The sequence below is a fragment of the Hoplias malabaricus genome, unplaced genomic scaffold (genome assembly GCF_029633855.1).
Source record: "Hoplias malabaricus isolate fHopMal1 unplaced genomic scaffold, fHopMal1.hap1 scaffold_41, whole genome shotgun sequence".
NCBI classification, from domain to species: domain Eukaryota; kingdom Metazoa; phylum Chordata; class Actinopteri; order Characiformes; family Erythrinidae; genus Hoplias; species Hoplias malabaricus.
In genome coordinates, this window is record NW_027100760.1 from 533,515 (window position 1) to 561,150 (window position 27,636).

Here is a 27,636-nt window from a genome sequence, read left to right on the forward strand (position 1 = left end):
TATACTTATTTATTAAGAAAAAAAAAAAATAATCAAAAGGACATCACTGAGCATGCAATATTAGGGTCCCAGTTTCAGCTACAGTTTATGTAAAGCATGTGATCTTGATTGAATCAATGTAGTCAATGCAGCAAATATGTAGAGGACAAAATATTAACAGATGCAATCATTCAATAGATGCAAACGTCCATAATCAACTAAAATGTTGAATGCTCATATATTAACTCTGGACACAACAGCTATAATCAAATAATCAAACTTAGATGATTATAATCAAAATCAACCGTAATCCTATTCAGGTGAAAAATATGTATGCTTACATGTATGTAAGTTTAAGAAAAAAAATGTACATATGTAAACAGATCTGAAATGTACTCGGCTACTGCAGTGGATGGAATCTACAATTCATCATCTGTAGATGCATCTGTGGAAACATCCTCATATGGGTCTTCATTTTCTTCTTCCACAACAGTGCCATGATGACCAACCACTATTTGGTGGTATGTTTCTTTCACAGCTAACAACTCAGTCTTAAGCTCCTCAAGTTTTTGGAGGACAGCACTGTGCAGGCCATGGTAAGCTTGATCAGAAATTCCTCAAGAGTAGCCTAAATATCAAATTGGGATATATAGTACAATGCACAATTAAACACCAAATATAATGTAAAAAATGGTACAAGGTTGAAAGAACATATATAGTCAAGCAGTATACACAAATAACATGCCTTCATCTGATCATAGTATTAGGGTTTGAAAAGTATGATCTAGTTGTGAATGTTGGGTTGTGTTCATAAAGTATGCTTCAATGTGGACATAAAAATAATCTGTAAAATGATTCAAGAATGTATCTAATATGGAGCAAACAACATTAAGAAATGAATACTCACTGTATGCTGCCAGGTCTTATGATATTACACCAGCCTGGTCCCTTAAAGCTTTGCAGGTTCTTGTAAGATGGTTCCAATGTTGTTTCATTTCTCGCAAAAGTATAGCCTCTTCTTCGATCAGTCTCTCCAGCTGCATCACCTTGTCAAAAACTTTCTTCTTCATGCCTAGAGAAGTGTCAAGTTCTAGAAATACAAACAACACATTGATATAAATATCCTATTCAAATACATTAATTAATACTTCTTAATGCCTTTGGGAGTAAAAGCAAATGTTAGTGGTGCAGCTGTCTGTCCTGACAACACAAGCCAACAAGTGTGGAGAAAGAAGACAGAGACCCTCCTTGACACCATAATCAGAGGAGTCAGGCATGGAGTCACTTCTGAAGTGTGTGAGAGATGGTCACTCTATGGGAGGGATGGCACAGTTCAAGTATGTGAAAAAGGGGTAAATATATAAATCTTATTTTCATGGAAATCCACACACTTCTATAGTCCAAAACAAATGAAAAATACATAGGCTTCTTACCTTTCAAAGACAGAGTTCAATGAAGTACTCAATAAAGTTTCACTAAAATAATTCATGTTAAAAGTATCATACCAGAATCCCAAGGCCAGATAGGACTTTCTGATACCAAAAGATCTTCAACAGAATCTACAGATTCTGTGCTGGTCGGAAGATCATTATATTGGGATATGGCATCAGACAGCTTTATCTTATCCTCTGCAATCCGTCTTCGGATCTTGTGTCGCTGTTTGTTACGGTCTGCAGTAAAATTCATGAAAAAAATTTAAAAAGAGGTTTCAGGAGTATATGCATAAAGTTTGATTAGTGGACACTCAAAAGGCACCTTATAAACAATACTGTATATCAGTAATTAAGAAAGTAATTGTGAATACTTCAATACCTGAAATTTTACTTTTTATTAATTCAGCACTATCATAAATTTCTGGTAATAAAAAGAACAGTAGTGCAGACAGTCAGGTAATGTTAAACATAGGAATGCTTATTTTTACACCAGACATTGGAAGGTAGGGTTGTTTCCTCAGTGTACACTGATACAGTGTACCATAACAAATCAAAATGCTCATATTACACTGTTTCTTCAATGGTCAGGACTCCCACAGAGGACTTTAAATCTGACAGGGCAGCCGTGGCCTAATGGTTAGAGACTGGGCTGAAGTGCCCTTGAGCAAGGCACTGAACCCATAACTGCTCCCCGGGTGCTGGGATTGTTGCCCCCCACTTTGGGTGTGTGATCACAACCCATAGAGTGCACTAGTGTGTGTGCGTGTTTTATTGTAGTCAACAAATACCATACCACGTATATGTGGTCAAAGGAGCGTAACTTTCTGTACTCCTAGAAATGTATAGGGCATATATATCTCACATTTAAAAAAAAATTGTCACCCAAATACATGATGACAGTAAGGCAATTTGGTCATGGATACTTACCGGTTACTCTATATAGATCCCGCTTTTTTTGCTGGATACCCAAAAAGAGGCTTTCAATCAAATGTTGCAACCTCACTGGATCATCTGTGCTGAGGTCATCTGGAGCTATAACATTTTTATATAAGTATTTAATCAGTATCATGCATTTTCTGTGCCATATACAAAAAAGAAAAATAACACAATTTATATTTTTTTGACAAAAGTGATTTACATTAAATATGAATCTAACAAATCTAAAAGCAAAAAAAAAAAAAATAATTAAATTACAAAAAATAAAGAGAAATTGTAATACAGGTCAAAAAAAAGAACAAGTCAAAAAAGAACATTCACTAACTTTCTGCCAAAGAATCAGAGAACATGTATACAGTTTGCCCTTTATGTTTTATGGTGACTAATAAATATCTCAATGTTTTGAATGAGAAAGCTACCTCACCTAGGTTTACCTTTTTAAAACAGTTACTGATCATGCAACACATTGCATCTTTGTCTGGCATGGTCACATGATAGTTTTAGCCAGTTAAGGCGGCAGGCATGGAAATACATAAAAAAAAAAAAAACTGATGATGGTGATCCTTCTTTACAATTCACAAGAGGCAACAACACGTAAATACTTACTGTCAACTGCCCACTGTTTTACATCAGTGACCCACTGCTGTAGTTCCTCATCGGATTTTCCTGTGCTTTTCTTTATAGCCTCAATGTCCTCTTTGACCTCCTTACTTGTTTGTAAAATCTCAAAAGTATAATAAATTGAAAGTTAAACAAACCTTTGGCAATACTATTATTAGGTATGAAAATCATTAGCAGACTTAAGTCAGTTTGAAATAAATAAAATCTTTCACAGTTACCTTCACATAGCGTTTATACAAGTACTTGTGCAGGTTTCTTTTCTTTCGCTCATTCCATCCCCTGGCATGCAAAGTGATCATGTCTACCCGTGCTGTGATGATGAAAGAATAAAAGTGCTGCTCAACTATAAGCAAGTCACTAAGTATGAGTAAAGAAACAACCAAGCAGTTTATAATGCCAAAAACTGAGCACAATACATGAGAACTGTAAATAAAGGTTCTCTTACCAGCCTTACTCATGTACTTCGTAGTTAGAGCCACTCGTGACAAAAAGCTGTTAACTTGTTCAACTTCTTCACCTAGGGTAGTACCTGCCCCTGTTTGATTTTTGCCACCCCACTGAACCTATAGAATATACATCAGATGTCAAGAATATAAATATCGAGTTTAACAACAACATCAACATGTCAAAGAACTTACCTGTTAGTTGAGGAATATACAATTACCTCACATTTTGTAGAGTGCCCCTTTGCATGCATAACCGAGAGAAAAGGCTTCATCTGAGTCAAGATTTTTAATTCTGGGAACACATGAGCCACCTTTTGCAGATAGGGCCAATACCGACACATTATGTCAGTGCAGAAGAAATGGCAATTTGTTTTAGCTGCAAGTTCTTTTTGCAAAAACAGAGGGTAAGCAAATATTTCCCCCCTAAACATGTTCAGACCTCTAAGCAATATACAGTGTCTGCAAACTGCGACCTCTAGGCCCTCTTCATCGCATTTTGTGTTTGTCTTTTTAGAGGTCTCCCTAGCTGCAGCCCATGTTGACTTTCCACAGATGCCTTTTCCATGTACCTGTAACACAATGTCAATGTAAGATATGTATGCAAATACTGATTTACTGTGTACAGTCCAAAGACATTTCTTACCGCCTTGGTCTTCTCACGAATACAGTCAACAAAAGTTGCTACAGCCAGAAAATCACCATCAAAAAATGGTTGCTCCTCTACCCTACATAAAGAAAATATTTTAATGCTACAAGAGACAGTCACAAGTTCTATACAGTGAAAATGTTCTCAATTATAATATACCCCTTTGTTTTGCTGAAACAATATAGTTTTCTGTTTCCATCAGCAGACACAGCAACTGTATCTGGGGTGCAAGCTGGGCAAGAGAAGTGGTCAATTCCACAGAGTTTTTCTTTTTCATGACGACAGTATGTCCATTCAAGAAAAGCTTTTTGGAAGACATCACCACATATGTTGCCACTCTGGAATTAGGAAAATAATGAAACATGGTTACATGCCAAACTGCAGACAGGACAATTGCAGTGGACATACAGCCTTCCAACAGTCTTACCCTTCCAAATAGTTGTGAGCGCTGTTGTAACATTTTTACAAATGCTTGTCTTGAAAGCCCAGGTGAAGTGATCTTTAGTTCCTCAAAAGACCTGAAAAGGTCTACCTGGTATACAGTTTGAAACGCAACTGTTCCTGGCCAGTAACCACTAAAAAGCAGATCCCGTACCTCAGGTGTCCATGACACAAGACATGTTCTGCAATTCACTACAGGCAGAAAGAGATCATAGCGACCTGTACACAATTAAAAAGAAAACAAAATACAGGACATACACAGTGATTATCAACACATACTGTATGTCAGCAGGTTAACCTAATATACAATAAAAATACTCTGAGTTTCACATACCATTAATACAGATGAGTACAACTGGTCGTCCAGTATCAATGGACAGGTTGTGAGTGTCACAATCACAGATTCTGTCTGGTTGTGTAATTGCCATCAAACACGCTATCAGAACGGAATAATATATTGACTACAAAAATGGGAAAATATGAACATGCTTTTAATTTTTAAGTAGTTCTTACCTTGTTCAAATAGGACATTTTGTCCACTGATGTCTTGCACAGCAGTTGATGGCGGGAGAGTTTTATAGAACCCATCAACAAAAGTCTCTCTGTTGTGAAAGACAAGATATTTGTGTGTGGAAATATCCCAATTTCCACAGAAACTGGATTTTGGCAAACACTCCTTGCATCTGATCACTGCTTCTTTTGATTTACAGTGATCACAATACCCATGATGTACATGACCTGAAGCTAGCAAACTGTCAAGGAGTTTAGGTCTTGCTTCCCGCCAGCGATCTTCAGACAAAGTTTGCCTTAATGCCCAATTGTGAGATGCTGTGGATCTGGGTTCTGCAACATCACAGTCCAGTGTATCCTGGAGTAGTTGTAGTTGTAAATCTTGCAAAAATAAATAAAATTAATTAATAAACATTCAGCAATTCCTTACATTATGAGCTTGTTCATTGAGAACAGACAGTCCTATTTAATTTTAAAAAAGACATTATTTCTCGAGTGCAAACAGAAAGTAACTAATTCAGTGGAACTTAATGAAGACAGTGCTACAATAAATATAAAATGACATTAAGTATAAAAAATATTCACCTATAACTTGTTGTACATCTACATCTGCCAGGTCTTGTTTGCTAGTTGAAGGTTTAGATGTGTTTGCAGTTTCTGGAATTATATGATTTTTTTTTTAATTCAATAAATACATTACCATTTGTACATTACCATAAATTAAAAATGGCTTACCAATCTCAAGTTCCTGTAGGTTACTTGCAAAAGCCATGGAACGTCGAGACTGATCTAGAGTAAACCAAATCCAAAAGTTTATGATTGAATGAGTTCTAAAATAATTCACAAAGAGCAAAGGATCAAAAACATCAAAACATACCCTTCTTTTGTTTTCGCCTCTCATAGACCAAGTATCCTTCTTTATTTCTCTTTTTCCAGCGCACCTTTGGCTCAACATGCTTTTTTTTGGTTCAACTACTTCTTCATTCTATATTACTCATATAAACATTTAAGAGGTAGAACAATGTGGTATTTCAGAAAATAGCATTTTGCAAAAAGCACAAATACTTAATAACAGTGCTATTAAATTCCTAAATAATTCATAAATAATTTTTTGAATGCAGTAATTTCATTGTTAGTGACCCTCAAATACTTGCAAGAACAAAATTAATGATTATAACAAGGAAACAACATACTTATAAAATGTCCATGCAGAGAAGGAGTTGTGAAATACTGTTTGATGCAGTAATTATTTTCATACAAATTACCTTCATCTCTTCCAAATCAGCCATTAGTTCATCAATATCAAGTTGTAATTCCTCCTCCGTTCTGTCCTCTTGTGCAGGTTTACCAGATGATCTCTTTTCAGCCATGTTTTTACACCTGAGGGTCACAAGATAAATTACATTTTAAATTAAAATATTTAAGTAGTGGATTTTATACTTCCTACTTTTATTAACTTCCTACTTGTGAACAGCATTTAAAAAAATACTGGATTACAAAGCCTCGTTTATTTTCCAAGGGACAATAAAAATTTGTCCTCTGACACACACCTTATCTAACTAGTGGATTTGTGTGTCCGTCATCTGCCAAAACAATTAATTCTTATGACATTCTTATAACTACAGTACCGAATAGTTTGGCAGATTCATGGGATCTGTGGTTTTAATACGGATAAATATATAGAGACTACTTTACAGCAACTCTCAACACATACGGGCTCATTCACAAACAAGAGCACAAGAAACAAAGGTACAAACATGAGCAAACGTACGTACATCCACGACACGAATAGATGGACAGGCGTATATGTACACATACGCAAACAAACGCACAAGCACGCGCAGACACACAAACATACACAGCCATAGTCTCGTTGTTACCATAGCAACCGAAGTACGCTGTTATTTTTCCACTGACGGAGCCACGATATCTTTCACATTCTTGTAACATAACAAGAGCGATGGAGTTTACAAAGTACATCGTTACGGCCACAGAAACACACTAACCGTTTTATTTAGCAAGCGCCAACTCATTAGCCACCAGGCTAATTTAAAAAGTCACTCATGCGATTTAAATACAAACACGCAAACAAAAGTACAAGCAGACACAGGCACATTTTCACACATGCGCACACCGAAAGTGTCTATGAAAACGCGCAAAAAGTAAATCATGTCCACCTTACTCACTAAATTATGTTTTTAAAGTATTTTAAGTTAACGTTACATTACAAGTTACAAGTTGAGGGCAGGAAAAGTTTATGAGATGTGGTTATCAGTTATACACAACATTTAAAGAGCATAACAATAAAGCATGTGAAAATGGATAAAAACGAGTAGTTTAAAGGCTGAATTTAAGGTGGACTGGAGGGAATCGGTCCCGTGTGTAAACATACTGCTGTAACATTAACAGCGTATTTAAGTTGAACACAGCGTAGAAAAGTTCAGCACACATTTAATAATTCTTACTAATCTCATATAAATGTGTACCATTCATTACTAACGTGACAAAGTTTTACACACTCGCTCACTCGCTCACTCCTGCTCCCGTTAAGCACGGTGTTGCACTGATTAACGGCCTACTTAAAACCAATCATGCGGAACTCCGTACAGCCTCAATTTTACATTTCTAAAGAAATTTATTTTTTCAAAAGATTCTGCTTCTTTTTTCCTATTAACTTATTTTCTTTAAATGGAATATGTAGTTTATTTATTTGCTTATAAATGTGCGACAAAAGTATTATTATTATTATTATTATTATTATCATTAATCATAATAACGACAATAACAATGACAATAATAATAATAATAATAATAATAATAATAATAATAATAATACTAAATAGACGAAGAAATGCTGCCAACACAAGCTAAGCAGGACGGTATGAAGTAGTGTCCCAAATCCAATATTTAATTAATGCATTTTAAAACTCGGTTTGGCCACTTTTTAAATGTACACTGAGAGCTAGATGTAAGCTGTTGGAATATTGTTAATGAATTAATGCCTGCTGAATGTGTCCCAAAAGAGATTTGGTTTCAAATACCTTTATCTCAATGCTACCTTCTAAGGCCCTACATAGGCAACAAGAGGTCAAGGCACATACCTTCAAGTTTCAGACACAGCCATAGACTCGTTGTTACCATAGCAACCGAAGTACGCTGTTATTTTTCCACTGACTGAGCCACGATATCTTTTACATTCTTGTAACATAACAAGAGCGATGGTGTTTACAAAGTACATCGTTACGGCCACAGAAACACACTGACCGTTTTATTTAGCAAACGCCAACTCATTAGCCACCAGGCTACAAAACGTATCTAAAGCTACGTATATGCTCAGGTGTCGCCTGACGACAAGACACGTAATTTAAAAAGTCACTCATGCGATTTAATAATTTAATCAGTAGACAGCACGTCTCGTTCCCCGATATGTCTAGGTAAAAGGTTATGGGAACCTTTAGTTTGGTAGCAAAAAAGTGCACAATCTGCTCCATCAACCAGACTAAACGATATAGCTTCACCTACACAGATGCTACGTTACAGGAGGCAATAGTTAGTTGATTTGCTCACTCAAGAACAGACAGTCATCATGGGCGATCCCAAACTATTCTAAACATTAACAAAAAATTAACAGTGACGATTAACAGCTTCAAAAATCCTAACGTCAACCAGAGTTTTAATAGAAAAACCATCACAGTTTTTCATTAGTCTGCATTTCTCTTTAGCACCCCCTGTGGAGATTTGCTTCTAAAATCGGCACCAAAATGTACCAGTCAGTACGTATTTGGTCCTCTGCAAAAAAGTGTTCAGAGGTACGTATAACCCATGAGACCAGGTTGGTTTTAAGTACACTTAAATGATAGACATTAAGTTAACATAACTTCAAAATAATAGTTATATTTACTTAACTATTTCAAGGCAACCGGATTCCTAAATTCCTTTAAGTAAGATCAACTTATCACATTTTACAGTGCAAAGAAAAACCTCAGCGAGAGCCCGCAGGACGTACAAAACACTCAGCGAGAGCCAGCAGTTTGCACAAAACACTCAGATCGCAAAGCTCGCAAGAAAAACCTCAGACAGATCGCACAGCACGCACAAGATACTCAGAGAGATCGCAAAGCAAAAAAAACCTCAGAGAGAGCGCACAGTTTGCACAAAACACACAGAGAGATCGCAAAGCTGCAAAAAAACCTCAAAGAGATCGCAAAGCTCGCAAGAAACGCCTCAGAGAGATCGCGCAGCACGCACAAAACACACAGAGAGATCGCAAAGCTCGCAAAAAAACACAGAGATCGCAAAGCTCACAAAAAAACCTCAGACAGATCGCGCAGCACCCACAAAACACTCAGAGAGATCGCAAAGCTCACAAAAAAACCTCAGACAGATCGCGCAGCACCCACAAAACACTCAGAGAGATCACAAAGCTCGCAAGAAAAGCCTCAGAGAGATCGAGCAGCACGCAAAAAACACTCAGAGAGATTGCAAAGCTCATAAAAAAAACCTCAGAGAGATCGCGCAGCATGCACAAAACACACAGAGAGATCACAAAGCTCACAAAAAAAAAAACCTCAGAGAGAGCGCGCAGCCCGCACAAAACACTCAGAGAGATCGCAAAGCTCACAAAAAAACCTCAGAGAGATCGCAAAGCTCGCAAGAAAAACCTCAGAGAGATCGCAAAGCTCACAAAAAAAAACTCAGACAGATCGCGCAGCACGCACAAAACACACAGAGATCGCAAAGCTCGCAAAAAAACCTCAGAGAGATCGCAAAGCTCGCAAGAAACGCCTCAGACAGATCGCGCAGCACCCACAAAACACTCAGAGAGATCGCAAAGCTCGCAAGAAAAGCCTCAGAGAGATCGAGCAGCACGCAAAAAACACTCAGAGAGATCGCAAAGCTCATAAAAAAAACCTCAGAGAGATCGCGCAGCATGCACAAAACACACAGAGAGATCACAAAGCTCACAAAAAAAAAAAACATCAGAGAGAAGGCGCAGCACGCACAAAACACACAGAGAGATCGCAAAGCTCACAAGAAAACCTCAGAGAGAGCGCGCAGCCCGCACAAAACACACAGAGAGATCGCAAAGCTCACAAAAAAACCTCAGAGAGATCGCAAAGCTCGCAAGAAAAACCTCAGAGAGATCGCAAAGCTCGAAAGAAAAACCTCAGACAGATCGCGCAGCATGCACAAAACACACAGAGAGATCGCAAAGCTCACAAGAAAAGCCTCAGAGAGATCGCAAAGCTCACAAAAAAACCTCAGAGAGATCGCAAAGCTCGCAAGAAAAACCTCAGAGAGATCGCAAAGCTCGCAAGAAAAACCTCAGACAAATCGCGCAGCATGCACAAAACCCTCAGAGAGATCGCAAAGCTCACAAAAAAAAACTCAGACAGATCGAGCAGCATGCACAAAACACACAGAGAGATCGCAAAGCTCACAAAAAAAACCTCAGACAGATCGTGCAGCATGCACAAAACACACAGAGGGATCGCAAAGCTCACAAAAAAAACCTCAGACAGATCGTGCAGCATGCACAAAACACAGAGAGATCGCAAAGCTCGCAAAAAAAACCTCAGACAAATCGCGCAGCATGCACAAAACCCTCAGAGAGATCGCAAAGCTCACAAAAAAAAACTCAGACAGATCGAGCAGCATGCACAAAACACACAGAGAGATCGCAAAGCTCGCAAGAAACGCCTCAGAGAGATCGCGCAGCACGCACAAAACACACAGAGAGATCGCAAAGCTCACAAAAAAAACCTCAGACAGATCGAGCAGCACGCACAAAACACACAGAGAGATCACAAAGCTCACAAAAAAAACATCAGAGAGATGGCGCAGCATGCACAAAACACACAGAGAGATTGCAAGGCTCACAAAAAAAAAAAAACATCAGAGAGATGGCGCAGCACGCACAAAACACTCAGAGAGATCGCAAAGCTCACAAAAAAAAAAAACATCAGAGAGATGGCGCAGCACGCACAAAACACACAGAGAGATTGCAAAGCTCACAAGAAAAGCCTCAGAGAGATCGCAAAGCTCACAAAAAAACCTCAGAGAGATCGCAAAGCTCGCAAGAAAAACCTCAGAGAGATCGCAAAGCTCGCAAGAAAAACCTCAGACAGATCGCGCAGCATGCACAAAACACACAGAGAGATCGCAAAGCTCACAAGAAAAGCCTCAGAGAGATCGCAAAGCTCACAAAAAAACCTCAGAGAGATCGCGCAGCATGCACAAAACCCACAGAGAGATCGCAAAGCTCACAAAAAAAACTCAGAGAGAGCGCGCAGCACGCACAAGATACTCAGAGATCGCAAAGCTCACAAAAAAAAACCTCAGACAGATCGCGCAGCACGCACAAAACCCTCAGAGAGATCGCAAAGCTCACAAAAAAAACCTCAGACAGATCGCGCAGCATGCACAAAACACACAGAGAGATCGCAAAGCTCACAAAAAAAACATCAGAGAGATGGCGCAGCATGCACAAAACCCACAGAGAGATCGCAAAGCTCACAAAAAAAAACCTCAGACAGATCGCGCAGCACGCACAAAACACTCAGAGAGATCGCAAAGCTCGCAAGAAAAGCCTCAGACAGATCGCGCAGCACGCACAAAACACACAGAGAGATCGCAAAGCTCACAAAAAAAACGTCAGACAGATCGCGCAGCACGCACAAAACACTCAGAGAGATTGCAAAGCTCGCAAGAAAAGCCTCAGAGAGATCGAGCAGCACCCACAAAACACTCAGAGAGATCGCAAATCTCATAAAAAAAACCTCAGAGAGATCGCGCAGCATGCACAAAACACACAGAGAGATCACAAAGCTCACAAAAAAAAACATCAGAGAGATAGAGAGATCGCAAAGCTCACAAGAAAACCTCAGAGAGAGCGTGCAGCCCGCACAAAACACTCAGAGAGATCGCGAAGCTCACAAAAAAACCTCAGAGAGATCGCAAAGCTCGCAAGAAAAACCTCAGAGAGATCGCAAAGCTCGCAAGAAAAACCTCAGAGAGATCGCGCAGCATGCACAAAACCCACAGAGAGATCGCAAAGCTCACAAAAAAAACTCAGAGAGAGCGCGCAGCACGCACAAGATACTCAGAGATCGCAAAGCTCACAAAAAAAAACCTCAGACAGATCGCGCAGCACGCACAAAACACACAGAGAGATCGCAAAGCTCACAAGAAAAGCCTCAGAGAGATCGCAAAGCTCACAAAAAAACCTCAGAGAGACCGCGCAGCCCGCACAAAACACTCAGAGAGATCGCAAAGCTCACAAAAAAACCTCAGAGAGATCGCAAAGCTCGCAAGAAAAACCTCAGAGAGATCGCAAAGCTCGCAAGAAAAACCTCAGACAGATCGCGCAGCATGCACAAAACACACAGAGAGATCGCAAAGCTCGCAAAAAAAAACTCAGAGAGAGCGCGCAGCACGCACAATACATTCAGAGAGATCGCAAAGCTCGCAAAAAAAACCTCAGACAAATCGCGCAGCATGCACAAAACCCTCAGAGAGATCGCAAAGCTCACAAAAAAAAACTCAGACAGATCGAGCAGCATGCACAAAACACACAGAGAGATCGCAAATCTCGCAAGAAAAGCCTCAGAGAGATCTCGCAGCACGCACAAAACACACAGAGAGATCGCAAAGCTCACAAAAAAAACCTCAGACAGATCGCGCAGCACGCACAAAACACACAGAGAGATCACAAAGCTCACAAAAAAAACATCAGAGAGATGGCGCAGCATGCACAAAACACACAGAGATCGCAAAGCTCACAAAAAAAAAACCTCAGACAGATCACGCAGCATGCACAATACATTCAGAGAGATCGCAAAGCTCACAAAAAAAAACTCAGACAGATCGCGCAGCATGCACAAAACACACAGAGAGATCGCAAAGCTCGCAAGAAAAGCCTCAGAGAGATCGCGCAGCACGCACAAAACACACAGAGAGATCGCAAAGCTCGCAAAAGAACCTCAGAGAGATCGCAAAGCTCGCAAGAAACGCCTCAGAGAGATCGCGCAGCACGCACAAAACACACAGAGAGATCGCAAAGCTCGCAAAAAAACACAGAGATCGCAAAGCTCACAAAAAAACATCAGAGAGATGGCGCAGCACGCACAAAACACACAGAGATATTGCAAAGCTCACAAGAAAAGCCTCAGAGAGATCGAACAGCACGCACAAAACACACAGAGATATTGCAAAGCTCACAAGAAAAGCCTCAGAGAGATCGCAAAGCTCACAAAAAAACCTCAGAGAGAGCGCGCAGCCCGCACAAAACACTCAGAGAGATCGCAAAGCTCACAAAAAAACCTCAGAGAGATCGCAAAGCTCGCAAGAAAAGCCTCAGAAAGATCGCAAAGCTCACAAAAAAAAACCTCAGACAGATCGCGCAGCATGCACAAAACACACAGAGAGATCGCAAAGCTCACAAAAAAAAACCTCAGACAGATCGCGCAGCACGCACAAAACACACAGAGAGATCGCAAAGCTCACAAAAAAAAACTCAGATAGATCGCGCAGCACGCACAAAACACACAGAGATCGCAAAGCTCGCAAAAAAACCTCAGAGAGATCGCAAAGCTCGCAAGAAACGCCTCAGACAGATCGCGCAGCACCCACAAAACACTCAGAGAGATCGCAAAGCTCACAAAAAAACCTCAGACAGATCGCGCAGCACCCACAAAACACTCAGAGAGATCGCAAATCTCACAAAAAAAAAACATCAGAGAGATGGCGCAGCACGCACAAAACACACAGAGAGATCGCAAAGCTCACAAGAAAACCTCAGAGAGAGCGCGCAGCCCGCACAAAACACTCAGAGAGATCGCAAAGCTCACAAAAAATCCTCAGAGAGATCGCAAAGCTCGCAAGAAAAACCTCAGACAGATCGCGCAGCATGCACAAAACACACAGAAAGATCGCAAAGCTCACAAGAAAAGCCTCAGAGAGATCGCAAAGCTCACAAAAAAACCTCAGAGAGATCGCAAAGCTCGCAAGAAAAACCTCAGAGAGAGCGCGCAGCACGCACAAGATACTCAGAGATCGCAAAGCTCACAAAAAAAAACCTCAGACAGATCGCGCAGCACGCACAAAACACACAGAGAGATCGCAAAGCTCACAAGAAAAGCCTCAGAGAGATCACAAAAGAACCTCAGAGAGAGCGCGCAGCCCGCACAAAACACTCAGAGAGATCGCAAAGCTCACAAAAAAACCTCAGAGAGATCGCAAAGCTCGCAAGAAAAACCTCAGAGAGATCGCAAAGCTCGCAAGAAAAACCTCAGACAGATCGCGCAGCATGCACAAAACACACAGAGAGATCGCAAAGCTCACAAGAAAAGCCTCAGAGAGATCGCAAAGCTCACAAAAAAACCTCAGAGAGATCGCAAAGCTCACAAAAAAACCTCAGAGAGATCGCAAAGCTCGCAAGAAAAACCTCAGACAGATCGCAAAGCTCGCAAGAAAAACCTCAGACAGATCGCGCAGCATGCACAAAACACACAGAGAGATCGCAAAGCTCACAAGAAAAGCCTCAGAAAGATCGCAAAGCTCACAAAAAAACCTCACAGAGATCGCAAAGCTCGCAAGAAAAACCTCAGAGAGATCGCGCAGCATGCACAAAACCCACAGAGAGATCGCAAAGCTCACAAAAAAAACTCAGAGAGAGTGCGCAGCACGCACAAGATACTCAGAGATCGCAAAGCTCACAAAAAAAAACCTCAGACAGATCGCGCAGCACGCACAATACATTCAGAGAGATCGCAAAGCTCGCAAAAAAAACTCAGACAGATCGCGCAGCATGCACAAAACCCTCAGAGAGATCGCAAAGCTCACAAAAAAACCTCAGACAGATCGCGCAGCATGCACAAAACACACAGAGAGATCGCAAAGCTCACAAAAAAAACATCAGAGAGATGGCGCAGCATGCACAAAACACACAGAGATCGCAAAGCTCACAAAAAAAAACCTCAGACAGATCACGCAGCATGCACAATACATTCAGAGAGATCGCAAAGCTCACAAAAAAAAACTCAGACAGATCGCGCAGCACGCACAAAACACACAGAGAGATCGCAAAGCTCACAAAAAAAACCTCAGACAGATCGCGCAGCACGCACAAAACACACAGAGAGATCGCAAAGCTCGCAAGAAAAGCCTCAGAGAGATCGCGCAGCACGCACAAAACACAGAGAGATCGCAAAGCTAGCAAGAAAAGCCTCAGAGAGATGGCAAAGCTCACAAAAAAACCTCAGAGAGAGCGCGCAGCATGCACAAAACACTCAGAGAGAGCGCGCAGCATGCACAAGATACTCAGAGAGATCGCAAAGCTCACAAAAAAAACCTCAGACAGATCGCGTAGCACGCACAAAACACACAGAGATCGCAAAGCTCGCAAGAAAAGCCTCAGAGAGATGGCAAAGCTCACAAAAAAACCTCAGAGAGAGCGCGCAGCATGCACAAAACACTCAGAGAGATCGCAAAGCTCGCAAGAAAAGCCTCAGAGAGATCGCAAAGCTCACAAAAAAACCTCAGAGAGATCGCAAAGCTCGCAAGAAAAACCTCAGAGAGATCTCGCAGCATGCACAAAACACTCAAAGAGATCGCAAAGCTCGCAAGAAAAGCCTCAGAGATCTCGCAGCAGGCACAAAATACTCAAAGTCAAAGTTTTCGAAATTGGATCCCACTTCCAATTTATTTTACTATATTGGAATATATTGGAAGTGGTATCCCATTTCCAGTTTATTTGACTTGGCTGAAATAGACTGGAATTGGGATCCCACTTCCAATTCATTTCAGCCAAGTCATGTACGTGTTTCATGGGATCCCACTTCCAATTTATTTCAGCCAAGTCATGTACATGTTCCATGGGATCCCACTTCCAATTTATTTGACTTGAATGAAATCAATTGGAAATGGGATAGTGAGATTGGGTCCAAAATTGGTCCCAATTTGTCAAAATTGACCCCAATTTGACTTGGTTAGAATAGATTGGAAGTGGGATCCCACTTCCATTCTATTTGATTTGACTGGAATAAATTGGAAGTGAGATAGGGTCCCAATTTGTCAATATAGGCCTCAGTTCTGGCCCCAAAATCAAAGATTTCCAAATTCCAAATAGTAAAATAAATTGGAAGTGGGATCCCACTTCCAGTTTATTTGATTTGACTGGAATAGATTGGAAGTAAGATCCCACTTGCAATTTATTTGACTTGGTTAGAATAGATTGGAAGTGGGCAAACAAAGGAAAACATTTTTCATGAATAAATTTGCTGAACATAACATACTACGCAAGATCCCAGTGACCCCATCTTCTGATATGTTGTTTGGGGGACTCAGATGATTCAGTACTCGACGCCGTGAAGTCGGTAGACCCCCCCAAGCTCAGTTTCTGGACATCCCACTCCCAATTTATTCCCATTCAAATTTCATTCATGGGTTTTGGACACCCCTTAAAAGGGTCCGAATGACCCCAAATGTTAATATGTTTATTGTGCACACCCCACGAGACAGCCTGTGAAGTTGTGTAAGCCTAACTTCAAGTCAAATATATTGGGAGTGGGATCGGTCAGTTCCGAGTCTGACGTCCCACTTCCAATCTATTGCATTCAATTAAAATACATTGGGAGTCGGATCGGTCAGTTCCGAGTCCGACGTCCCACTTCCAATCTATTGCATTCAATTCAAATACATTGGGAGTGGGATCGGTCACTTCCGAGTCTGCCGTCCCACTTCCAATCTATTGCATTCAATTCAAATACATTGGGAGTGGGATCGGTCACTTCCGGGTCCGACGTCCCACTTCCAATCTATTGCATTCAATTCAAATACATTGGGAATGGGATCAGTCAGTTCCGTGTCCGACGTCCCACTTCCAATCTATTGCATTCAATTAAAATACATTGGGAATGGGATGTCCGACGTCTGCGCCAGACTTGACTAACCCCACCCACCAGCACAAACCAGGCAAGTAGATTACACAGCGAACAGGTAAGTGATTTTAAGGATACACTTACAGATAATGGCCATTTGTTTGCCCATAGTAAGGGTGTATGTACAAAGCTTGCTCTAAGGAATATAAACATTTGTTACAGTATCAAGACTGTCTGTCAGTCTGAAATGATGAATATTTAGCACTAAATCAAGCCACTCCTACAGGCTATAAATATGTACACAGCCCCAGACTGACGGGCAAAGGGGGTGGATTATGTATAATTTACAAAAATAATTTAATTATTAACCAAAAACATGGTTACAACTTTACTTCCTTTGAAATTATGTACATTAACATAATTAACCCCGCCACAAATAAGAACACAATCTCCTTATTAAACATTTATAGACCACCAGGGCCATATTCAGAATTTATAAAAGAATTTGGTGAACTAGCTGCTAATTTAGCAGTGTCCTGTGATACGTTAATAATTGTAGGAGACTTTAACATTCATTTTGAGAAAAGTGATGATCCCCTAAAAAAGAACATTCACATAAATCATAGATACTGTTGGTTTCACACAAAATGTATCAGGTCCTACTCATTATTGTAATCACACACTAGACTTGGTTTTGACCCTGGGCACGAACATAAAAAACTTAAATATTCTCCCGCAGTCTTCCACAGTCTCAGACCACTACATAATTTCGTATGAATAGTTTAGATATAAAAAAAAATGTACATGCCCACATTACTATATAAAGCGCTCACTAACCCCATCTACTTCCCCTAAATTTACTGAAAACATCACTGATTTATTGACCTCAGTCAGTAGTCCAGCGGACCCACTGGAGCTGGACAGACTAATGGACTACTTAGATAACACACTTTGATCAACTTTAGATAGTGTAGCACCACTTAAGCGTAAAAAGCTACGACAGAAAAAACTCGCTCCCTGGTATAATGAAGAAACACTCACCTTAAAACAAACCGTAAGGAAATTAGAGCGGAAATGGCGGTCGACTAAACTGGAAGTATTTCACTGTGCCTGGAAAAACAGCCTTATCGAATTTAGAAGGGCGCTCGTCAATGCACGTTCAGCACATCTGGCCTCACTGATTGAAAATAATAAAGACAATCCTAGAGCACTCTTTAATGTAATCTCTAAACTTACAAACAATCGGGCAGCTACTGATACACAGATCCCAGCTGTTCACACCAGCAATGCTTTTATGGACTTTTTTAACAATAAGATTGAACATATTAGACAAACAATATACTAAATCCAGCCTGTCTGTCATCTGGTGTGGATGATATAGAACAAAACAGAGAAGGACGACTAGAGGACTTTGACCCACTACCACAGCTAGAATTGGATTGACCTGTTTGTATGACCTGCACACTTGATGCAATACCAACAAAACTATTTAAAGAAGTATTACCAGTCATAATCAATCCCCTTTTAACAATCATAAATTCGTCCCTTATACTGTATGTGATCACGTACACAAAGCATTTAAACTAGCAGTTATTAAACCCCTGATCAAGAAACCGAATCTTGATCCTAGTGTACTATCCAATTACAGACCTTCTCTTCATATTTAAGATCTTAGAAAAAGTTGTGGTCCAACAACTTCCCTCATACTTGCATAAGAATAACATATATAAAAAATTTCAATCTGGTTTTAGGCCACACCATAGCACCGAAACGGCTTTAGTTAAGATAGCAAACAACCTTCTTCTCACCTCTGATCGAGGCTGCGTATCCATGCTAGTTCTACTCGACCTCAGTGCAGCTCTTGATACAAGTGATCATACTATTCTGCTAGAAAGATTAAAAAACATGGTTGGAATAACAGGAACGGCCCTATCATGGTTTAAGTCTTATCTCAAGGATCGCTACCAGTTTGTAAAAGTAAATAATGTTTCTTCTTTGTAAGAAAAAAATGAGATCTGGAATTTCCATTCTAGGACCTTTACTATTCATATTATAAATGCTGCCACTGGGCAGAGTTATTAGCAGGCATGGCATTACCTTCCACAGTTACACAGATGACACACAGTTATACATATCAGCCAAACCAGATGACAAACCTACACTAAAGAAAATGGAGGACTGTGTTAAAGAAGTGAAGCATTGGATGTCATACAATTTCCTTCTGCTAAACAGCGACAAAACCGAGGTTCTCCTTCTAGGTCCAAAACCTGTTATAAATAAGGTATCAGACTTAATACATAATTTTGACTTCCCTGTTCTCCCTAGCTCATCAGCTAAAAATCTGGGTGCCATAATTGATTCAGATCTATCATCATGATCAGCATATAGGTAAAATTACAAAAACAGCTTTCCTACATCTTCGGAACCTCGCTAAGTTAAGAAATTCCTTATCCCACCCAGATGCAGAAAAATTTGTTCACGCTTTTATTACATCAAGATTAGATTATTGCAATGCACTTTTATCAGAATGCTCCAGCAGAAACTTGAGTAAACTCTTTCTCCTACAAAGCCCCTCGGCTCTGGAACAATCTTCCAGCTAGTGTCCGGGACGCAGACACAGTCACTATGTTTAAGTCTAGGCTCAAAACACACTTGTTCAGTTTAGCCTTTGGCAACTAACCTCTGTCTAGTTTAAGGTTGTCATTTCAGGAACTCATGGACATGGGGAATCAGGGTAAACGCGGATGATGTGCTCACAATTTCTCTTTTTTGGAGCTGAAGGACGTCCTTGCCTGAGCTCCTTCTGGTTTCCCTCCTCCCAGTCTGTTACAGTCAGATCCGTCACATGCTCTTTTTCTCTGCTGCACTCAACTAAACTAACCGCTTCCCTTTACTGTTTTCTGAGAAAATGGTGGCCCACTGATGGAAGATTGTTTGCTGGATTCTCCTGCGGCCCAGACCAGACCAGACCAGCTGCTCACCTCCATCTACTGCTGCCAGCCTCTGACCACTCACCATGATCAACTACACTGAAGTAGAAATGGACTCAGATTAGCAACATTGACTGATTCTTCCAAATCTGATGCACTATTATTATGCCCCAAGATTGATGTCACTATTATGATTATTATCATTATTATTATTATGTAGCATAATGACAATTCATTGGTGATCATTTAAAATTCAATCTATAGTTTGATCAGAGGAGGATGGGTCTCCTTTGTGAGTCTTGGTTCCTCCCAAGGTTTCTTCCTCCAGCCTTGAGGGAGTTTTTCCTTGGCAGTGTCGCCTTCCGCTTGCTCGCATTGGGCTTTGTTTTAAATGTTCTGTTCTGAAACTGTGAAGCTGCTTTGTGACAACGTCAGTTGTAAAAGGCGCTATACAAATAAAGTTGATGTTTGGATGTCTTTTCAACTTTAATCCAGAGTTTATTGGATGACATTTATGTACGTGATTTCCACATTGAAATAACGGCTTTAAAAGGACGTCTTTAATGTGACTTAGTTAGTCGTCTTTTCAACGTCAGTGTTTCATTTTCATTTTCAACCTTAAAAAAACGTTGATTAGACCACAGTCAAGTACATTATTTCAACATTGAATCAACGGCTAAATGTTTACTGGGATTGCAGTTAGCACACTACACTGATCAGAGCATTTTATTAAACACATATGGAAACATTCAGTGTCATGCTGAAGGGAGGAGATTGTTATTTAAGTTTAAGTGAAGACGACTGGACTGGAACGACAGCTCTAAAATGAATGAACTCTGAGTGAGAAACCGGAAGGTGGCAGAAGAGAACTGATGTAAAAACACAGAAGAAGAAGACGATGAAGCTACGCACTCTTTTCAGTGACCGCGGCACGCGAGCAGCTCTCACCAGCCTCAGGGAACAGCTTCATCCCATAAATATGTCAATTTAACCTTCTATTTTTGGATACATATGTATTTTGGTATCGCCCAAATGTAGTCAACATCGTTAATGTTATGTACGTTATTCTATCAACTGCTATATGGTACATACGTAATATTGAACCGTTTTTAGTTTTGTTTGTTTGTTTTTTTTCCAAATGACAAACTTTAGCTAACCTGTTTAACTCTAGCTAGCTCTTTTTTCCCCTCTGACATAGAAAACATTTAAATGACATGACAATCGCTCATACATGAGTATTTTAATTTGAGTAATTATGTGGTTTGATGGCGAATTTTACAAGACGATGTGAGCATTTTTTATGTCACAGAACCGCTTCCCTCAGTATAAGAAATAAAATAAGAAATAAAACTGCTTAAACACATTAAGAAGACATAAAGTAGTAGCTACGTGGGTTAAAATACATTCTCAATCTCAGTGCTGGTTTTTTGGTGTAAAGTAATATTTTGAATATATAATTTCACATACACTCATTTTTTGTTAGTGAGTAGCAGTGAGTTTTGGCTGGTGATTAATGGGTTGCAGAAGGTTATATGAAAGCTATAGAAGCTTATTTACTGAGAGAAAAAAATAAACAAAAGCACGTGAAGTAGTTTATTTTTGGAGCTGTGAAGTTAGTACATTTTTTTCAAAATTAACTATGAACATGAACTAATTCATTTTCTTTATGTAATTATGTAAAGATGGACTGTAGTAAAAAAAAATGAGTAGGGCAGTGAAAAATGGTGGGCAGGGAGAAAAGCAAATAGGAGGTTAATTTAAGTTATTTAGATGAGATCTTTAGCATCAGTTGTAGCATAATCGTTTGTACTATAACCTCATAATCTTTTACATTTGAAGTTCTGTAGTTAATGAATTTGCATGCATAAGCAGTTTACAGTTACTCAGGAACAAGGCGTACAAAACTCAAAGAGCACGCACAGAACTCGTGCAGCTGGCGCACAAAACTCAGAGAGCATGCGCTGAACTCAGCGCTCACGCACAAAGTCATGGAGCACAAATGTCAGAGCTGGATTTTTTGTTTGCAAGTTATAAGTTTTACATTTGAGATGAATTTTTTTTGTGCATTCTTTTTGGCACAAATCAGATTCCATACAGGATTCACTAAAAATAATCAACAAGTTTGCGTCACCATTTGGAATGCTGCGGATGCTTTGAGAATTAAGAATAGGCTTGCGCAACATTTTGAAAGATTCCGGATGCGCTAAAAAAAAAAAAAAAACATCTAGCAAGGTAGAGGTAGAGGTAGAAGTCTGAGACGGTCAAAAATTTAGTATAAAAAAAAAAACACAAAGGGGTACCCTTTATTATTTTTTTTTTGGGGTGAAAACTGTGACCTCCTCAGATCTTCTCCAAACCCACACCGTGTGTCAGGGAAGTCCTGACAAAGACAGTGGTGTGGTTATTTTCGCTCTACCATATCCCAAAGCTGAGATATGGAGACCTCTTCTAGTCCATAAAATGTATAACTGTATATATCAAGATGGGATTCCTATTTCCAGTCAAGCTAGGTAAACACATGAGTAGAGGGTAACCTTTAAGTTTTACGTTTGATGTTAATTTTTTTTTGTGCGATTCTTTTTGGCACCAATCAGGTTCCATACAGGATTCGCTAAAAATAAACAAGCTTGCGTCACCACTTGGATCGCTCCGGTTGCTACGAGAATTGAGAATAGTCTCGTGCAGCTTTTTGGAACCTTCAGCACATGCTAAAAATAAACAGCATGCTCACGTCATCATTTGGAACGCTCCGGTTTCTACAAGAATTAAGAACAGGTTTTGCAGCTTTTTGGAATCTTCAGGATGCGCTAAAAATAAACAGTAGGCTCACGCCACCCTTTTTAACGCTCCGGTTGCTACGAGAATTAAGAATTGGCTCTCGCAGCATTTTGGAATGTTACAGATGTGCTAAAAAAAATAAAGATTAGGCTCACGCCTCTTTTGTAAATGCTCCATGTGCTGAGTGAAGTATAGAATAGGCTTGCACAGCTTTTTGGAACCTTCAGGATTCCAAGGATTATGGAATCAGATTTGTGCCAAATATGAAACGCTCCATGGCTTTAGTGTGTGAGTTCTGAGTTCTGCGTGTGCTCTCTGAGTTTTGTGCACAAGCAGCACGAGTTCTGTGCACGAGCTCTCTGAGTTTTGTACACTGGATCCTTGAGTTTTGCAAGCAGTTTTGGCAAAAAGCTCTCGTGTGGGCGGGTTTTCTCAGGGGTACCTTCCCATTGGCTAATGAGTTTTTGAGTGACAACTCAGTGCCCAAGGCATTTTGGACTACACATGCGTACACCTACTTGCAGCTCAGCAGCGGAGAGACAGGAAAGATTTTAACATTAAAGAGTGAACAACTTTACACACACAAATTCTCTTTGTACTTTACTGTTTTAAAACGATGAAATACCTGCAAACTTCGACAATCAATGCAGATATTGAGCTAATGTTCTGTCTAAAACAAAGCATTAAAGATTTTACTGTGAGTACAAACCTGTTTGTCCCTCATTACCAGATACTGATCTGAGGTAAATGCACACCGAGGTCTGTTTACTCAGGATGAACCAGAATAAATGAGCACTTATTTGTTTATTTGTAAATTATTATTCATGAGTGCTTGAGCCCCTGTTCAGAAACCTATTGTGTACTAACATAGTGGTTCTTCGCTTTTCCATAATCACTGTTAGATGGTTTAAATGCCCAAATTTTATTTTGAAGATCACAGTTTTGAACAAATGGCATATGTGCATTTTGTTACAGGAGGTCTCAGAGAAAAGAGAAACATCACAGACAAGAGTGTTCCTGCTCCTTTAATGAATACAAATTTGCTTAATATCTAGCTCACACATTACTTCCTGGAAAACACCAGATGTAAAGTTTGAACCACAATCTGATTGAATCTCACGAGGCAGCCCACACCGAGAAAAGAACTGAAACAAACACTCAATTATAGTTCTTGCCTTAATGTTTCTCGAGGGTACAGCCTCCGGAAATCTAGTACACACATCCAATATTGTGAACAGATACTTATAACCCTTTTTTGTCTTGTGCAAAGGTCCAACACAATCTATCGTCACTCGCAAAAATGGAGAGTACACAATGGTGCACAAGGCACTTTCTGATTTGGCTTACCGGCTAGCTGACAAGCATGACATGTCCGACAGTAGGAGATTACATCTCGATGCATCTTCGGCCAATAAAAATAACGCAAGACTCTCTCTTGGGCTTTACGAATACCCACATGCCCTGCCATGGGTGCTTCATGTGCCAAGCGCAACACTTTCAACCTAAAACTCTTCAGCAACACAATCTGCTCCACAACACTCCAATCTTCAACAGCAGGATGATAAGGAGGCCTCCACTTCCGCATAAGCACTCCCTGATGCATATAGAAGACCTCTGCCGACTCCTCTGTCTCCTCCCGTGTACCAGCCCCCTTACACAATGAGGCCAACTCAGGGTCCTCCTTGAGCTCCTTGATTAAGGTTTCCCTATTAAACTGAGCTGCATCTGATTAACCTAGTTTTCCAAAGAAGGTATCTCCAAGCTCAAATGCTGCCTCCTCCAGCCCTCTCTGTGGAACCACCCCCTTGGGGCGAGACTGGGCACGGGTAACGACACAGGTTGAAAACACCTCAGGATACTCCCTGGCCAAAGCCTCTGTTTCTGGTACCTCACATGGCATGTGACTAATTAAAGGGGTTACCGAAACTTGAACCCCAGCAAGATCATTAGCATAGAAACTCCAGGGACTGGTAATGATGGCACTACTGCTACATTAACATAGCCATTTACCAAGTTAGAGGTTAGGTACACTTTATGCAATGGCATGGCACCAAACAAACTTCCCACACCCTGAAGCAACACTGAAGAGTCATTGAAACTGGCTAATCACGAACCCCTTGTAACAACAAGGACTGAACTGCACCAGTGTCCCTGAAAATTTTAATTTTGGTTTCTGGCTCCCCAGAACCAATGGACACTGTACAGCAGGAGACAAACCCATCATACAGAGAGGGGGTTATTTCAGACTCAGGATCCACACAACTAATAGTCCTCTCTGAACCAACTACCAATGCCACAGATTTTGAAGAGTCAGTATAAGACCCACGTCTGCACTTCTGCAGAACTGGACAACCTGATTTTATATGGCCAGGTTTTCTACAATAATGGCAGATTATTTCTCCCGAGGGAGTAGAATTTACAGGTTTTTGAAGTTGACTATGAGGTTTAGAGCCAGATGGCCCTTCCCTATGACTTTTAGTCTCTGCTGATTTAACCTCTATATTAGCCTTTCTCCAACCACTGATCTCTCTTTCACTCTCGACTCCTTATGGGTAAATTCGTAAGTATCTGCCATCATAGCAGCCTTTTTAACTTCAGTCGCCCCATGCTCCTGAATGTACACTTCCTAAAGAACAGGTAGACTATTTTTAAACTGTTCCATAAGAACAAGCTGTTTTAAATCTGCAAAAGTATAAACTTCACATGCTTTCGTTCAAACACTGCCTCCTGCTGCCTAGCTACATCCAAATAGGTTTCCGCTAGCTTACGTCTAAGAGAACGGAATTTGTGCCTGTAAGTTTCTGGCACAACTTCATAGGCATTCTTCACTGCCGTTTTCACCGTGTCATACTCCATGGAGTGTGCAGAATTCAAAGCTGCATAAGCCTCCCGAGCTTTCCCCTACAGGACACTCTGAACCAAAACGGTCCAACAATTCTCCAGCCAAGCTAATTCCGTGGCTATATTCTCAAAGGCATCAAAAAACACATCTACCTCGTCTTCCTGAAATTTTGGCATTAGATGTAGACATTTGGATACATCAAACCGAGTCTCATGTCTGCGCTGTTGTTGACTCTCCATCTGCGAGAGTTTAACCTTCTCCAACTCAATCTTAGCTAACTCCAGCTCCCGCAAACTATCCTTCTCCTTCTCTCGCCTACCCTTCTCTGCTTGTTCCCTAGCCAATCTTGCCTCAATGATGGAGTCACTCAAACCTAGGGACTGAGCAAGGATCTACTATCTTAATTTTATTCAACTCTGAATCTACCTCAATCTCATAATATTCAGCAAGCTGGAGCAACTGAGGCTTCTTTAATTTTATCCAGTCCGTTGTCTGCAGATGGGCTTGGATAAAACTTTCCGGATCAAACTGAGACATTTTTGGGAAAAAATTAAAAAAATACCAAAAGCCCCCCAGCCGAAATGAGGACAGACCAGAGACCCCTAACTCTAAGGCTACTAAAATTCAAACACCAAGAGGTAACCTATATTCCCCTATTGGCCTAAAATCCCTAAGTACCACCAAAGTATGACTACAAAACTAAAAGTACTTGACAATTTTGGCCACCTTACCTCAAGTCCTCTCATAGGACTTCTGAAAGAACACATACAACTCAAGAAGCCCCAAGTAGGCCACAATTTCCAACAGGTATTTTTGAGTCAAATCAACATCACCAAATCAGATTTCCTGAGAACTCAACCAAACATACCCAATTACCAAAGGTCTAGACTGTATACAATCAAGCAACTCTGCAATCCAATACCCACCTTAGCAAACAGCTAACCTCAACAGAGCACAAAACTATCAAGTTACAATCACACAGCCAACAATTAGATCACGAAAATAAGGTGTTGAAATCTATTGTGATGAAATGAGAACTTGGGAGGGTTCACTCTTCTTACCTAAAGATCCTCGAAGAACCCAAGCGCTGACTCCATGGTCGACCAGCCCAAGCATGTAGAGATTATTCAAAAGGGTAGGTAGTAATCTGGAGGTGCAACAGTTTCCAGAGTGCTAGAGAAAAATCAGCGCCAAAACTTCCACCATCTTATATATATCCAAAACGACGCTCCGGTATCTGGCCTCCAAAACCAGAGGTCCTCCCCTTTAAAGGCTCCACTTCAAGATCTCAAGAAAAGTAAGACCCCCCCCCAGTGGCTGGAGTGTGTATTGTGGGAGTCAAGTGTCTATCCCAGTGCACCTAGTTTATAAGAATCTATATTCAACACCATTAACTCTATTGAGAGAAAATCCCAGTTACGAAAATAATCACACCCCTATGTAAGTCAAGGCCTCCTTAATCAACAACATTTTTATTTTGTCAATAAGGTCCATACCACACTTCTGACATATTTCATAAAATATCACCATTTAATATTCTAAACATGTACATAAACAAATGCATACATTTTCAAATGACCTTGCCTTTTCCCCACAGATATCAAATAGAAATCAGAAGAATATCTATTAAACATACCTGAAAACCTGATTTTGGTGGCCTTAAAAGTACACTTACCCTATAATATAGCGTGATTCATATATCAAAGTATATGATCACATTCTAAAGTTGTCATATTGAGAAACAATGATAGAAACATTTTACTTCTCAACCTCAAGTAGACTGTAAGTAATTATTCAAATTTCAAAATTTAACAACCTGGCTATTAGCTCAGACATTACATAATGTGGGTTAAAAGCTAAGTAGAACACTTGCTATTCATCATAATGACACGTTGGCTAGCTGCAGCAAACATTAGAAAAGTAAGCCTAATGCAATAAAAAGTTTTGATGACTTTGTTCACTTGAGATGGCTAAAGAAAAAAACACAAACTTCAAACAAAATGACTGTTACCAACCTGACATGGCGCGCGCTCCTCTGCTCTTTGGGGCTTGAAAACTCCAGAATCCGATAGCTGCTAATCACAACGTATTAGTTGACTGCACAAACTTCTTGTCACACAGCCCACAACACCAACTCACGTTTTTCAGAACAAATTCAAAAAAGCCACACCGAATTTCAGCTGTCTAAAATGCTT

General features: G+C 40.3%; 1 protein-coding gene across 9 annotated transcripts; it reads right to left on the reverse strand.

The window, feature by feature from the left end:
* On the reverse strand, positions 1-27,636 carry LOC136680145 (uncharacterized). 9 transcript variants are annotated; one of them, XM_066658529.1, is made up of 19 exons: positions 27,612-27,636; positions 27,457-27,516; positions 6,278-6,392; positions 5,890-5,997; positions 5,748-5,801; positions 5,598-5,669; positions 5,016-5,393; positions 4,837-4,938; positions 4,489-4,721; positions 4,221-4,399; positions 4,059-4,140; positions 3,634-3,984; positions 3,415-3,532; positions 3,188-3,279; positions 2,955-3,072; positions 2,340-2,444; positions 1,485-1,649; positions 887-1,069; positions 1-607 (listed from the first exon to the last, which is right to left on the reverse strand). In XM_066658529.1, exons 5-18 carry the CDS (start codon positions 5,782-5,784, stop codon positions 903-905), a joined length of 2,199 nt encoding a protein of 732 aa, XP_066514626.1. In that variant the 5' UTR covers positions 5,785-5,801; positions 5,890-5,997; positions 6,278-6,392; positions 27,457-27,516; positions 27,612-27,636; the 3' UTR covers positions 1-607; positions 887-902. The 9 variants fall into 9 exon arrangements, with proteins under 9 accessions (XP_066514626.1, XP_066514624.1, XP_066514630.1 ...); XM_066658527.1 differs by lacking the exon at positions 27,612-27,636 and having other exon boundaries at positions 27,457-27,545; XM_066658533.1 differs by lacking the exons at positions 27,457-27,516; positions 27,612-27,636 and adding an exon at positions 8,580-8,819.

What these genes read in the sequence shown, in the direction of transcription:
- LOC136680145 (XM_066658529.1), bottom strand. Translation starts at nt 5,784, where the DNA reads ATGGCTTTTGCAAGTAACCTACAGGAACTTGAGATTG. An exon ending in CCTACAGGAACTTGAGATTG is followed by an intron (nt 5,670 to 5,747) that starts GTAAGCCATTTT and finishes ATATAATTCCAG; the next exon opens with AAACTGCAAACACATCTAAA. An exon ending in AAAACAGTGGGCAGTTGACA is followed by an intron (nt 2,445 to 2,954) that starts GTAAGTATTTAC and finishes AAAATGTTATAG; the next exon opens with CTCCAGATGACCTCAGCACA.